The sequence below is a fragment of the Macaca thibetana genome, chromosome X (genome assembly GCF_024542745.1).
Source record: "Macaca thibetana thibetana isolate TM-01 chromosome X, ASM2454274v1, whole genome shotgun sequence".
In the NCBI taxonomy this organism is placed as follows: domain Eukaryota; kingdom Metazoa; phylum Chordata; class Mammalia; order Primates; family Cercopithecidae; genus Macaca; species Macaca thibetana.
In genome coordinates this window covers 93,242,591-93,256,739 of record NC_065598.1, presented here as the reverse complement: position 1 = coordinate 93,256,739, position 14,149 = coordinate 93,242,591, and the positions used below count along the sequence as shown (strand labels likewise).

At 37.7% G+C, this 14,149-nt stretch overlaps 1 protein-coding gene across 6 annotated transcripts in view; it reads right to left on the bottom strand.

Moving 5' to 3' along the window:
* Window positions 1–14,149, bottom strand: part of DIAPH2 (diaphanous related formin 2) — a 912,659-nt gene that overhangs the window by 205,943 nt on the left and 692,567 nt on the right. For all 6 annotated transcript variants that reach the window (XM_050775145.1, XM_050775147.1, XM_050775146.1 and 3 more), the window contains one exon: window positions 551–686. In XM_050775145.1, coding sequence (XP_050631102.1) covers window positions 551–686 — 136 coding nt within the window. The remainder of the gene's footprint in view (window positions 1–550; window positions 687–14,149) is intronic.

Here is a 14,149-nt window from a genome sequence, read left to right as displayed (position 1 = left end):
TGTGCCTGGCCTCGAACAACTTACTTTAAACTCTATAGACATACCAGCATCTTGTGCTTAGGTTCATAGCTGTGCAAGATGCCTTTCCCTATTTTATTCAACTTGTAATAGTGCTGTCAATATCTCTTAGGACTTAAAATGTTCAAGCCTCCAAGAAAGACTGTTAACTGTTACTGCACTGTCAACAGACATGTGCCAACAAAATGAAGTTAAAAGCTAAGGCTTATCTCCCCATACCAGTTTTTCACATTTCATCTCACCCTCTTCTTCCCTCCCCACTGCCTCATCCAGAATATAATATACTATGGTAAGAAAAGTAGGGAGAAAAACATTATCTCAACAAAATAACATCTTGCGTTGGTTATTAAAAATCCTGAATGCTCAATGTAGAGATATATGAAATACAGACAGCATCATGAGAGAAATTTGGCACAAGTAACTAATACTATTGTGAATTTTCTATGAAAATGTACGTTATAATCCAAAAATAAATAACTGCAATTATTTTGTACTTTTTGCATTTTTATAAAAATTGGAAATATTTTCATACCTTTGTTTATGTCAATGAGTTGTTTCTTTTTCTTCTGGCGTTCTAACTTTTCTTGTTCAGCTTTCTCTTTCGCAAGTTTTGCCCTCCTGGTCTTCTCTTCCATTTCTCTTCTCTTATTGTTTTCTCTCACTGCTTCCTATACATATAAACAAAGTTAAACAAAAACCTTTCCATTACTTATATAATGGAGAAGTTTTACAGTTTTAAATTTGTATAAATATGCAGAGATGGGAAGGTATTACAGCAGCCGGAAGGTGCATACATATACTTTTGAGAGAGACAATTAATTGTAAAATGTCTGTTCTTGAAAAAAGATTTAGAAATAACTCAGTCTTCAATTGCCATTATCTAGGGTGCCAGAAAATTAAGGACATCAATGTTACAGATTTAACAATAAATACGCTTTATCTATTGTTAAAATATGAACTAGTTTGACACATGAGAAGACATAGTAAGGAAATATGACTCAGCAAGTATTTTATCCCCTTTATTGGATACTTTGCTGTTATCTGCAAAATTGAGATTAATAAAAAAACTACCTTCTAGGATTTTTGTGAGGAAAAATGATACGAACATAAAGTGCTTAGAATAGATCCTGATATACTATAATCAAGGAATTTTAGTCTATGATGATGATGGTGGTGGTCCTGGTGCTGGTGATAATGATTACATCTAATCATGCAGGGCATGAAACAGCAGTATTATCACAGGAAAGAAATACCTTCAAATATGACAGCTTTTTACATGCCAAAATATTTAGAAATGCTGAAACATATTTCAAGCTATCTTCTGTTTGATTTTGGATAGATTATTTGTGGAACATAGGCGAATGAGTGCATTCCAGCAGATGGTATTAGAGAAAGCTGAATTAATGTGATCAGCTGGAATATCAACTTCCTTTGAGTTCAGATAAATCACGAATGCAGAGACATATCAACTACAAGTTCCTTCCATCAAGTTGCTCTGTTTCTTTTATGATTGATTAAAAATACTTCATAGCATGTACAAACTATTTCACAAAAACTATTTTGTTCCAGAAACCCTAAAGAAAAAGACTCAATAACAAGAATACATCTACAAGGCTTTGCCTGGAGGGGTTTACATGGAAATAATTTTTTTCTTTATGTTAAAAGACACGGTAGTTTAAAATAGCCTTAAAAACACTTTCAAAATTCTCCTGACGTGCAAGAATTGATTTCTTTCTAAAAAATCTAAATTATTTTACCTTCACTGGTACCTCCCCTTTCTCCCGTCATTGTTTTTGTGCTCTTAGACTCCATAGCAATAGGCTAGGAGCACAAAGGCACCTGGCTATTGCAGACGAACTCAAAGACTACCACTTAAAAATAAACTGGCATACTAGAATCATAATTTTAAAGCAGGGTTTCTCAACCTCAGCACTACTGTCACTTCAGGCTAGATAATTCTTTGGTAGGAGCTGTCCTGTGCATTGTGGGATGTTTAGCAGCATCCCTGGCCTCTACCTGCCAGATGCCAGTATGATCCCACTCCAGTTGTGATAACCAGAAATGTTTCCAGAAATTGCCAAATGTTACATGGAGGAAAAACTTGCCCCAGGCTGAGAACTACTCATGTAAGGGATTTTATAAAGATAATTTATTCACAAAAAATTAGCATCCACTCTGTTAAACCAAGCTTCCTTTTACAGATGTGGAAACTGAATTCTGAATGAGTTTAAGTACTTGGCTAAGGTCACAGATTTATGTAATTACAAGGCTGGAAGGGAACACTGGTTTAGTGTTTGTTTTATTGTACAAGGAAGAAAAGAAAATGTGGATGTAACATCAAAAGCGTAAGTAACAACAAAAAATAGATAAATAAGGCTTCATCAAAATTAAAAACTTTTGGCCATCAATAAGTACTGTCAAGGAAATTAAGAGACAACCCAGAATGGTAGGAAATATTTGCAAATCATGTATCTGATAAGAATATATAAGAAGGGCCAGGCGCGGTGGCTCACGCCTGTAATCCCAGCACTTTGGGAGGCTGAGGTGGGCAGATCACGAGGTCAGGAGTTAGAGACCAGCCTGGCCAGTACGGTAAAACCCCGTCTCTACTAAAAATACAAAAAAAAAAAAAAAATAGCTGGGCATGGTGGCACATGCCTTTAGTCCCAGCTACTCGGGAGGCTGAGGCAGGAGAATTGTTTGAACCTGGCATACGGAGGTTGCAGTGAGCCAAGATTGTGCCAAGATTGTGCCACTGCACCCCAGCCTGGGCGACAGAGCGAGACTCCATCTCAAAAAAAAAAAAAAAAAGAATACATAAGAAGCACTTAAAACTTGATAATAAAAAGACAAATAACCCAATTAAAATGGGCAAAGAGTTTGAATAGATATTTCTCCAAAGGAGATAAACATACATACAATAATCACATGAAAAGATGCTCACCATCGTTAATCACTAGGGAAATGCAAATGAAAACTACAGTGAGGTACCACTTCATAGCCACTAGGAGGGCTATAATTTCAAAATAAAAAAAAAAAAAGATAATAAGTGAGGATGTGAAGAAATTGAAACTCCTGTGCATTGCTGGGGTAAATGTAAAATGGTGGCCATTTTGGAAAACAGTCTGGCAATCCTTTAAAATGCTAAACATAGAGTTACTATATGATCCAACAATTCCACACCTAGATATATACCCAAAAGAAAATAGATGTTCATACAAAAACATGCACAAGAATGTTCATAGTAGCATTATTCCTAAAAGTCAAAAAGTAGAAACAACCCAAATGTCCATCAATGGATGGATAAACAAAATGTGATATATATCCTTACAATTGAATATTATTCAACCATAAAAAGAATGAAATGCTGATACATGCTAAAACATGTATGAACTTCACAAACATCATGCTAAGTGAAAGAAGCCAAATACACGTCACATATTGTATGATTCCACTTATTTGTAATGTCCAGAATAGGCAAATCCACAGAAACAGAAAGTATATTAGTGGTTGTGAGAGGGTGGAAGAGAGGGGAATGAGAATATACTGATAATGAATATGGAGTTTCTTTTGTGGGTGGTGGTGGGGAGGTGATGGAAGTATTCTGGAATTAAGATAGTGGTGATGGTTTCACAGCCTTATGACATACTAAAAACCACTGATTTTTCTTTTCTTTTCTTTTTTTTTTTTTTTTTTTTTGAGATGGAGCCTCGCTCTGTTGCCCAGGCTGAAGTGCAATGGTGTGATCTCGGCTCACGGTAACCTCTGCCTCCTGGGTTCAAGCGATTCTCCTGCCTCAGCCGCCTGAGTAGCTGGGATTACAGGCATGCACCACCACGCCCGGCTAATTTTTGTACTTTTAGTAGAGAAGGGGTTTCATCACGTTGGTTAGGTTGGTCTCAAACTCCTGACCTCAACTGATAAGCCCGCCTTGGCCTCCCAAAGTGCTGGGATTACAGGTGTGAGTCACTGCACCCGGCCAAACCACTGAATTACATACACTACAATGGTAAATTTTATGGTATGTAAATTATCTCGATAAAAATTAATCACATTAATAAATAGATGTCTAAGAAAGACAGGATGGAAGTAAAATTGTAACTCAAAAGGGAAAAAACAATGTGAAAAGGCATCACATATTCAGGCCCTGATACTAATAAGCTATATGATGTTTGGCAAGTAACATGAAAAGAGGCAAGTAGCAGAGGAAAGAAAGAAGGCTAATGCTTGTATATATTTTATTAGTGGTCAAATCTCTGATTTGGTAAACAGTCACCAAGATCTGGGTGGACTATTAGATTATCAATCTAATGGGTTGTTTAGATGCTGAGTGCTGCCATTAGGAATCCTCAGTAAAAGTTTATTAAGATGGAGGGAAAAAAACCACTGGTTACTTGCATTTGTATTTCTTCTTTGTTCTGATAATGACAGCTACTCTTTAATGGAACTCTATTACGTACCAGGGGTTTTAAACATTATCTAGTCTTAAATACATACTTTGTAATCTTTATAGAAAACCTGCAAAGTAGGTATTATTTGTTCCATTTTATACATGAAATTTAGGTTCAGGTAGGCTAAGTGACATACCCAAAGCTACACAGCTTCTTAAGTAACACAACCACTTAGGATTCTTTGGCATTAGCCTCTACGTTCATTTTCACTATCAGGATGCCCCCCAAATAGAGTTGCCAGATAAAATACAGGCTTCTCAGTTAAATTTAAATTTCAGATAAACTGTGAATACTTTTATTAGTAGAAGTATGTCTCATATAATATTTGGAACATACTTAAATAGAAAAAAATCATGTAATATTTAGGATATGTTGATACTGAAAAATTATCCATTATCTGAAATTCAGCTTCAACTGAGAATCCTCCTATATTTTCATTTGATAAACCTGGCAGTCCGATTCCCAAGACTGTGTTGATTTTTTATAAGCATCCTTTGATAGACTAAGATCATCTAATAAAGACAGTAGAAATGATTACAAAAAGAAATGCCCAAATCAAAACCACATTTTGAAAATAGAAATGTTGATATAGATTATTGATAGGCATTATATTGTACATGAACTTGAATCATGCTATTTCTGTAGCATTCTCCATATATTTATTATTTCTGGAAAATACGTTAAAACTAAAAAAAGAGTTCATATAAAAATCAAACTGATACAATTTGCGATAGAAGAAAATAAGGCAAGAGATTAAATTTTTATATGAGAGGGAGGCTTGCAACAGGCACTGCTAAAACAACATGAATGTAGATCTAGTAAGGGATAAAGCAGAACAAGTAATAGGTCTATCAGTTTATATCTGAAATGTTTCAGGAATACATTTAACTACACAACAATCACAATTTGTAATGGCATATGTAATCTTTAAGAGGCCAAAACAGAATTTAAAAAATCATTTCTGTGGTTTGGCATTATTGACAGTAAATGAAAACATCTACAAAGGCATATATTTTTCAAGCAACACAGACTAGAAAAAGATTCTGGTCCTGATGTCACTGGTGCTGTTTTCATGAAAAGGCCTCATGCTGAAAAGAATAACATATTCCTCTTGGTGTTTTTACTTGGCTCTGGCTTTAGGAAATTAGGGATAGAAAATACACGCTTGTTTAATTCTCTTTCCTTAGGAAATAATTTTAAAAGAGAAAGGGAAATCTTAAAGATACTTTCATATCAATAATCTTTAGTTTTTAAGACATTGTTTAACCCTTCTAAAAATGTAAAAGCTGGTGAGGAAAAAAATTATTTTGAGGGATGGGATATATTCTCATCATCCTAATTCTTACAAAATAAAAATCAAATAATCAAAAGAACGAAAGCAGTAGGAGCAAATTTAAGGTCAGGTTAAGAAAATCCCCTAAATAATTGACTGTGATTAACATTACTTTGTACTTGTCAAGCCTCGCTAAACATTTTAAAACACTAACTCATGAGTACTTAAACGTCATTCTCAAGTAAGCATTAATCATTATTTCTCAAGGTTGGAAATGCCAACTGATTAGATTCTGTCATTGTACAGGACAGTGCTCTGTTAAAAGGATGCTAATTGAAAAAGTGTTTTGGTACTAACCTCATACAAGATAAGAAATATGTTTACAGCCGGGTGCAGTGGCTCACGCCTGTAATCCCGGCACTTTGGGAGGCTGAGGAGGGCGGATCATGAGGTCAGGAGATCAAGACTATCCTGGCTAACATGGTGAAACCCCATCTCTACTAAAAATAAAAATAAAAAAATTAGCCGGGCATGGTGGCGGGTGCCTGTAGTCCCAATTACTCGGGAGGCTGAGGCAGGAGAATGGCGTGAACCTGGGATGCGGAGCTTGCAGTGAGCTGAGATCGCGCCACTGCACTCCAGCCTGGGCGACAGAGTGAGACTCCAAAAAAGAAAAAAAAAAGAAATATGTTTACAGAAAAAAGTCTCAGTTTTACTGGCATATCTATTTGTTAAGAGTTGGTAAAAGGTACAAAAGGAGTAAAATATAAAGAAAAATGTATCTAGGATTTACTACAAAATATTCACCAACCTAATTTTAAATCTCTTGCTGAAACCTCTATTGCCTTACTGAAAAAAAAAATGTGAATAAATTACAAATCTTATTTCCCTTGCTATGCATAATTACCAAGTAAGACCTATGGACTAAAAATGTCATATGCTAAAAAAAAAAAAAAAAAGAAAAAGAAATTCATGTAAATGCTAAGACCTCTCATTTATTTCAATTAAGCTTTAAGAAATGGATGAAACTGATTCAGAAAATTCCAAGGAGCCCAGATGCCAGCCTCATTCAGGTCAGGTCTACACGAAGCAAGCATCTTCCAACCTTGCCTTGATATTTGAAAACATAAACCACCACTACCACCACCACCACCATCACAGCAAACAATTTCTTACTACCATTGCTTCTATTGGCTTCCTATTTCAGAGCTGACTGCTGAAGTACTTTACAAGCATCACGAGATCACTGAAAGCTGAAGGCATATTTCAGGGACAGAGAAATAAAACAATTAGTAGTAAGGATCCTGGAGTCAGAAAAATCTGGTTTCAAATCAAAGCTCCATCACTTATCCTAAAAACTGTGTGACCTTGAACAAGTTAGTTCATGTCTTTGAGCTTGAGTTTCCACATCTGCAGAATCGAGATACTACTTAAATCACAGGATTGTTAAACAGATTAAGTGAAATAATGCTTATATAAAACACTTAAGACAAAGTTTGGTACAGAGGAAATGCTCATTATATAGTAGCTGTGATTACCATGTATAACAGAAACATCTAAAAGTTTGAACAGTAAGAATTCAGTCACTGACAGACAAATGACCACATCTGTTTTCAATGACTTATTTGCAAACCCCCTTCCTCCTTTCTTTGGGAAGTTATGAGGACATAATCTATGACTGGAAATATACCAACCTGATACTATCTACCCTCATAACTGTACTGAATATGATTTTCAACTGTACCATATTATTGGCATCCAAGGTAATTTTACAATTCCATATATATCACTGTAACTTGGCACTCATGAAAAGAAAAAGAAAACTAGGAATGTATTCATTTTCTCTTTTGAGTTTTGGATCATTCTGGTTACCCGTGTGAATATAGTTGGCAAGACTTTCAGTTCATTACCGTATCAGAAGTTGTATGATAGTAGAGTCACATAACCATAAAATTATGTAAATTAGAAATGTCCTGGTGAACAAATTGGTAACTCCGGCGCCAGAGGAATACTGTGATCACACTGAGGAGTATTTCTTCATTCATCAAGGGTGTTGGAAGGATTTGAAAATGATACTGAGAAAAATGATTTGGCAATGATATAAAGAAACCTGGTATGTATTATATTGAAAATCTTTTTATACACTAAATATGAGTCACTGAGATAGTAGTTTTAATGAAAACTCAACAAAATAGGGGAAATTCCACATTTTGTTTTAGAGTCAGGGTCTCCCTCCTCTGTCACCAGGCTGTAATGCAGTGGTACAATCTTAGCTTACTGCAACCTCGAATTCCTAGGCTCAAGAGATCCTCCTGCTTCAACCTCTCAAGTAGCTGGGACTACAGGTGTGAGCTGCCATGCCTGGCAGTTTCTTTCTTTTCTTTCTTTTTGCTTTCCTTTCCTTCCTTTCCTTCCTTTCCTTCCTTTCCTTCCCTTCCTTCCCTTCCTTCCCTTCCTTCCCTTCCTTCCCTTCCTTCCCTTCCTTCCCTTCCTTCCCTTCCTTCCTTCCTTCCTTTCTTTCTAAAGATGGAGCCTAGCTATGTTGCTCAGGCTGGTCTTGAAGTCACGTGATCCTCCTGCCTTGGCCTCCCAAAGTGCTGAGATTACAGACTTGAACCATCAAGCCCAGCTAAACTTTTTTTTTTTTTTTTTTTTTGAGACAGAGTTTCACTCTGTCACCCAGGCTGGAGTGCAGTGGCCCAATCTCAGCTCACTGCAAACTCTGCCTCCTGGGTTCAAGCGATTCTCCCGCCCCAGCCTCTCGAGTAGCTGGGATTACAGGCGTGTGACACCACGCCCGAATAATTTTTGTATTTTTTGTAGAGACGGGGTTTCACCATGTTGGCCAGGCTGGTCTCAAACTCCTGACCTCAAGTGATCCTCCCGCCTTGGCCTCCCAAAGTGCTGGGACTGTAGGTGTGTGCCACTGTGCCCAGCCAAGCCCAGCTAATTTTTAAATATTTTTCACATTTTTAATCTTGAACTCTCTGAGCAACTGATTCTTTCTTAGCTTTAATTCAGACTGTGCTTTTAGAGTTTTTTTTTAACTTTTCTGTTTTTTTTGCTAGACACTGAAGAATTTTTAAATTGTTTATTTCAGTCACCTCTTTTAAAAATAAGACACTTAAAATTTATATTAAATAACCCCTGACCAGAATAACGTCCATTTCCATATTTCCTAGATAAGTATAATTCTAATTTTATGCATCTTGATAAGAGTTTTAAAAAATTTCTTACCTGTAATTTTATGCCCAGAGTAAAAATAATGGGAAATTGTCCTCATTATATGGATCATTTTAAGTCGGGATCCATAGTCCAAACTTTCTAATGAACACAGGATGGCCTTGAGGGGTTGGGAGATCTAGTTTAAATCCAAGCTCCTCTAGAGACTATAGTGCTTTATGCCCTTGGGCCATTTACTTAACTGCACTAACCCTCTTTTCCCAATCTGTGAAATATAGTCAAGCATCTCATAATGACATTTAGTACAACAGATGGGACCACATATATGAAGGCAGTCCCATAAGATTATAACAGAACTGATAAATTCCTTTCACCTAGTGAGGTCATGGCCATCATAATGTCAGAGCCCAACACATTACTCATGTACTTATGGTGATGCTGGTATAAACAAACCTACTGCATTATCAGTCCTATAAAAGTATAGTGCATACAATGATGTACAATACACAGTACTTGATACTGATAATAAATGATTATGTTACTGGTTTATGTATTTGCTATACTATACTTTCTACCATTTAGAGTGTACACCTACTTATAACAAGTTAACTGTAAAATGGCCTCGGGCAGGTCTTTCAGGTCCTCCAGAAGAAGAAATTCTTATCACACAAGATGACAGCTCCATGTGTGTTATTGCCCCTGAAGATTTCCAGTGGGATAAGACATGGAGATGGAAGACAGTGATATTGATGATCCTGACCCTGTGTAGTCCAAGGCTAACGTGTGTGCTTGTGTCTGATGAGAGCAACTTCCAATCTTCTAAGCTGCATTCATGCTAAGTGCCCTAACGCAGGTGTACCATTTTTATTTTTATATAGTATTTTTATTGTTCCTCTTCTGTTTAGATGTTCAGATACACAAATACTTACCAATGTGTTACATACTGTATTCTGTACAGTAATATGCTGCACAGGTTTGTAGTCGAGGAACAATAGGCTATACTGTATAGTCTAAATGTGTAGTAGGCCATAGCATCTAGCTTTGTGTAGGGACACTCTATCATGTTCATACAAAAATGAAATCACCTAACAATGCATTTTTCAGACTGTATCCCTCTCATTAAGCAACACGGTTGTACTTGTACTTCACAGTGTTGGTTTGCGATTTAATGAGGAATCACATATAAAGTTATTAATAACAGTGCTTGGCACATAAAACATGTTCAATAAATGGTGGTGGATATTGTGATATTATTCCACATTTGGGCAATACAAAGGTCCCATGCTTTTCAAGGTCTGTACTCCATTTCCTCCAACCCAGGAGCATGTCCACATGTGTGCGTGCACGCTGGGGAGAAGGAGGAATTCTTTTTGATTTGAAAATCTTGCAATATCAGGTAAAAGTTTGAAGAAACAAAACACCCACACACTCTTTAAGCCACCAATTTTGAACAGATAATAGGACTTGTCTTTCTGTGCCAAGAGAAAAAAAGATAGAGGTAGAAAGAACAACGGGAGGTTTTGGGGGAAAATTCTTGGTGTTAGGATATCATATTTGACAAATCTAAGAAATAATAAAGATCATATACTAATGTGCTGTTTTGACTAATAAAGAAATTCATGCATCATTTTACTCAAGTTTCAACATGCCTTACAGGACTGTAGCAAAAACTGAGGTTTGAAGGTTCCTGGGGAAAGGTAGTGAATTTGTGGGGGGGGCGGGAATTACTGTTGTTGTTGTTGTTTTCTAACATCTCTAGTTCTGTTACCTCACTGTGAAAATAAAGCACACAGTCCAATATAAGACCAATTGCTTTGGAAATTAGGAGTTTAATTTTGTTTCTTTAGGGAACATTTGTCTTAGAATGAGGGATTCACTTAGTCTGCCTCAATGTTTATGGAAGGACCAGGAGAATTAGCCCATACTTGGTTCCCTACCCTAGACCTTGCTAAGCTTTCTTATACTTTTCCCATCTTTACTGATAGGAGGCTGTTAGCTGTGCTGGAACATCATTACTGAGGGATTTCAAATAGGAGACAGGACGAAAGGCGGAAACTTTTTGCTTATTGGTGGGGTTCTCATTTCATTCCAGTCATAACAGGAGGCAAAATAGGTAGCAATGGACAGGTTGTCCAGACCAGTGAATGAGGTAGGGTTATAGCAGCAGTTTCCTTTCCCTGTCCCAAAGATGTCCTGAACATGACAATGAAACAGCAAAGGCAATCCTAGATGCAATAACTTTTCATCATTTTACCAAAAAGTTTTTTCTTTTTAAAAGTTCTCCTTCTCTTTTCCTCTACTTCATACAGTTAACATATTCTGTGCTTGAATTGTTTTGGGTACTACTGACACTGTCTTTTTTTTTTTTTTTTTTTTTTTTTTTTTGAGATGGAGTTTCGCTCTTGTTGCCCAGGCTGGAGTGCTATGGTATGATCTTGGCTCACTGCAACCTCTGCCTCCCAGATTCAAGCAATTCTCCTGCCTCAGCCTCCCGAGTAGCTGGGATTACAGGTGTCCACCACGACGCCCAGATAATTTTTGTATTTTTAGTAGAGATGGAGTTTCACCATGTTGGTCAGGCTGGTCTCAAACTCCTGACCTCAGGTGATCCACCCGCCTCAACCTCCCAAAGTGCTGGGATTTTCAGGCGTGAGCTACCACACCCGGCCTATACTATTGACACTTTTGTGGCACTGGCCTGGAACCAAGGAGAAAAGAGGTGATAGGAAACACAGATCCCAATGTATGTTACCTCTAACTGATTTGTAGCTTGGGCTGTGGTCCTTATTTGTTATTATAGTAAAGATGGGTGAAAACCTAAAAGAATATCAAAAGTAAATCAGGACTCATATAGTTGTACAGGTCTTTTTCACTCCCATTTGAGAATGATCACATCAGGTTACAAATAGGAAGATACAGTCTGAGCCAAGATGAGTTTTTCAGCATCTGAACAAGGAATTGAACAATCTGATCATTAGAGAAAAAAACCTACATAAGATGGTGGAAATGGTTCTTTAGAATTTTCAGCTGCAACTGAAGACAAATTAAGGCTTTCCATTAACGAAAGGAAGGAAGCCTACGCTTTAATTAACACCCAACAACATTAGATATTCCTTTTCTATAGTTTCACTGCGTTTAAAGGGCATATTGGATTGAAGGAGTCATGACAAATGCTCAGGGCAAAGAATTTTCAGCTGCAGTAACTAGACTCTGAGAGTCCGTACCTCTGAAGACTTTATCAGCACTATAATACTGCTAAACTTTTTCTTTCCCAGCGATTTCCACTTATTATGGTACAAGTGACCTTTAAAGTTCCTCTTATGAAAGATCTCATAAATACTTCATCAACCAATCAACTATGATTGCAACAGAGAAGTAGAACTTCTTTCTCACTGGGGTAATTGAAACCTTGATTAGCTTGCTCAAGTAGTTAGATGCCTCAGTAACAGAAACTGAACAAATGTATTGATACTGTAGTTAGACAGGGATCAAAGGCATGCTTATTAACCTGTGTAAATATGGTATGAATCACAGAAGTAAAACAGACCATAGGTAATCTGCTAAACCAAACAAAATAGAAATTTTCTTCCCTCTTTGATTCCTGAGGTACTATGTTCATTTCTTCTTATAGACAGCATTGCATTCCCTCTATATCCTTTCTAGACTATACTTCCCTGTCCCACTCTTTAATTTTCACCTTCCCCTAAAGCCCTGTCCTCATCTCTGTCCCTTCCTTTTTTTCTGGCAGTGAGGCCATCTATTCCGACTCATAGTTGAAAAAAAATGGTGCTTCCAATAGCATATAAAGCCTTATGTGATCTGACCTCCTATTACCTCTTTCTGTCCTCATGTCTTCCTCAGCTATTCTCTTCCAGCCCCACGGGTCTCCCTCGCTCCTCATTTTTACATTTGCGTTCCTTCTGCTCTTAAGTATCTCCCTCAGGCCGGGCGCGGTGGCTCATGCCTGTAATCCCAGCACTTTGGGAGGCTGAGGCGGGAGGATCACCTGAGGTCGGGAGTTCGAGACCAGCCGGACCACCATCTCTACTAAAAATACAAAATTAGCTGGGCGTGGTGGCACATGCCTGTAATCCCAGCTACTCAGGAGGCTGAGGCAGGAGAATCGCTTGAACCTGGGAGACAGAGGTTGCAGTGAGCCGAGATCGCGCCACTGCACTCCAGCCTGGGCAACAAGAGCGAAACTCCGTCTCAAAAAAAAAAAAAAAAAAAGTATCTCCCTCAAGTCTCTGCTTGAATGTCTATCTTATGAGTGAGGCCTTCCCTGACTACCTTAAAAAATAACCCCCTAACAAACTTCCTACTTCTTTCTTCCCTATTGTAGTCTTCATAACACAAAAGGTCAAAATCTAGTTAAACTTTAGATACTCTTTCCATTTTCTAAGAATTAGCAGCTGGAGCTAGTTGATTTACATAATAATAGTTTTCAGCCTGGGAGTTTTCAAAACATTAAATTACCAAGAACGTCTCCACACATAGTTCCCTACGCACCTCATATTTCTTTATTGTAGAAAATCTTAGCAGCCTTGAAGAAAACATTATCCACTTTCGAATGGTAAGTGTCTTTCTAATCATCTATAGGTTATGGTTCACTGACATCTACATTTATTTTCTTAAAAATGCCAGTGCTTTGCGTTTCAGAGGCCCGATATCCATGACATTTGTCACACTGACATAGCTCAATATTCCGCTGAGGAAATTCACTTGTGTAGAGATTAGTGTTTACATAGAGCCTCCAAGGTTAAAAGAAAAGAAGTGTTCTAATTTTGAAAATGAGGCATTTGTTTTGAATGAGATACTTGCAGGATCCACAAACAGTGTTACATAGCTTTTCTTTTTTTTTGTTTTGAGACAGTTTCGCTCTTATTGCCCAGGCTGGAGTACAGTGGCGGAATCTCAGCTCACCGCAACCTCTGCCTCCTGGGTTCAAGCGATTCTCCTGCCTCAGCCTCCTGAGTAGCTGGGACTACAGGTGCGCGACACCACGCCCAGCTAATATTTTTTGTAGTTTTTTAGTAGAGACAGGGTTTCTCCATGTTGGTCAGGCTGGATCCACCCACCTTGGCCTCCCAAAGTGCTGGGATTACAGGCCTGAGCCATCACGCCCGGCCTTACACAGCCTTTCTAGTAATCTTTTGGTTTCAGACAAAACCCTCTCAGGTTCAGGTGGATGGTTTATACAAAAAGTTTATTTGCATAGGTGACT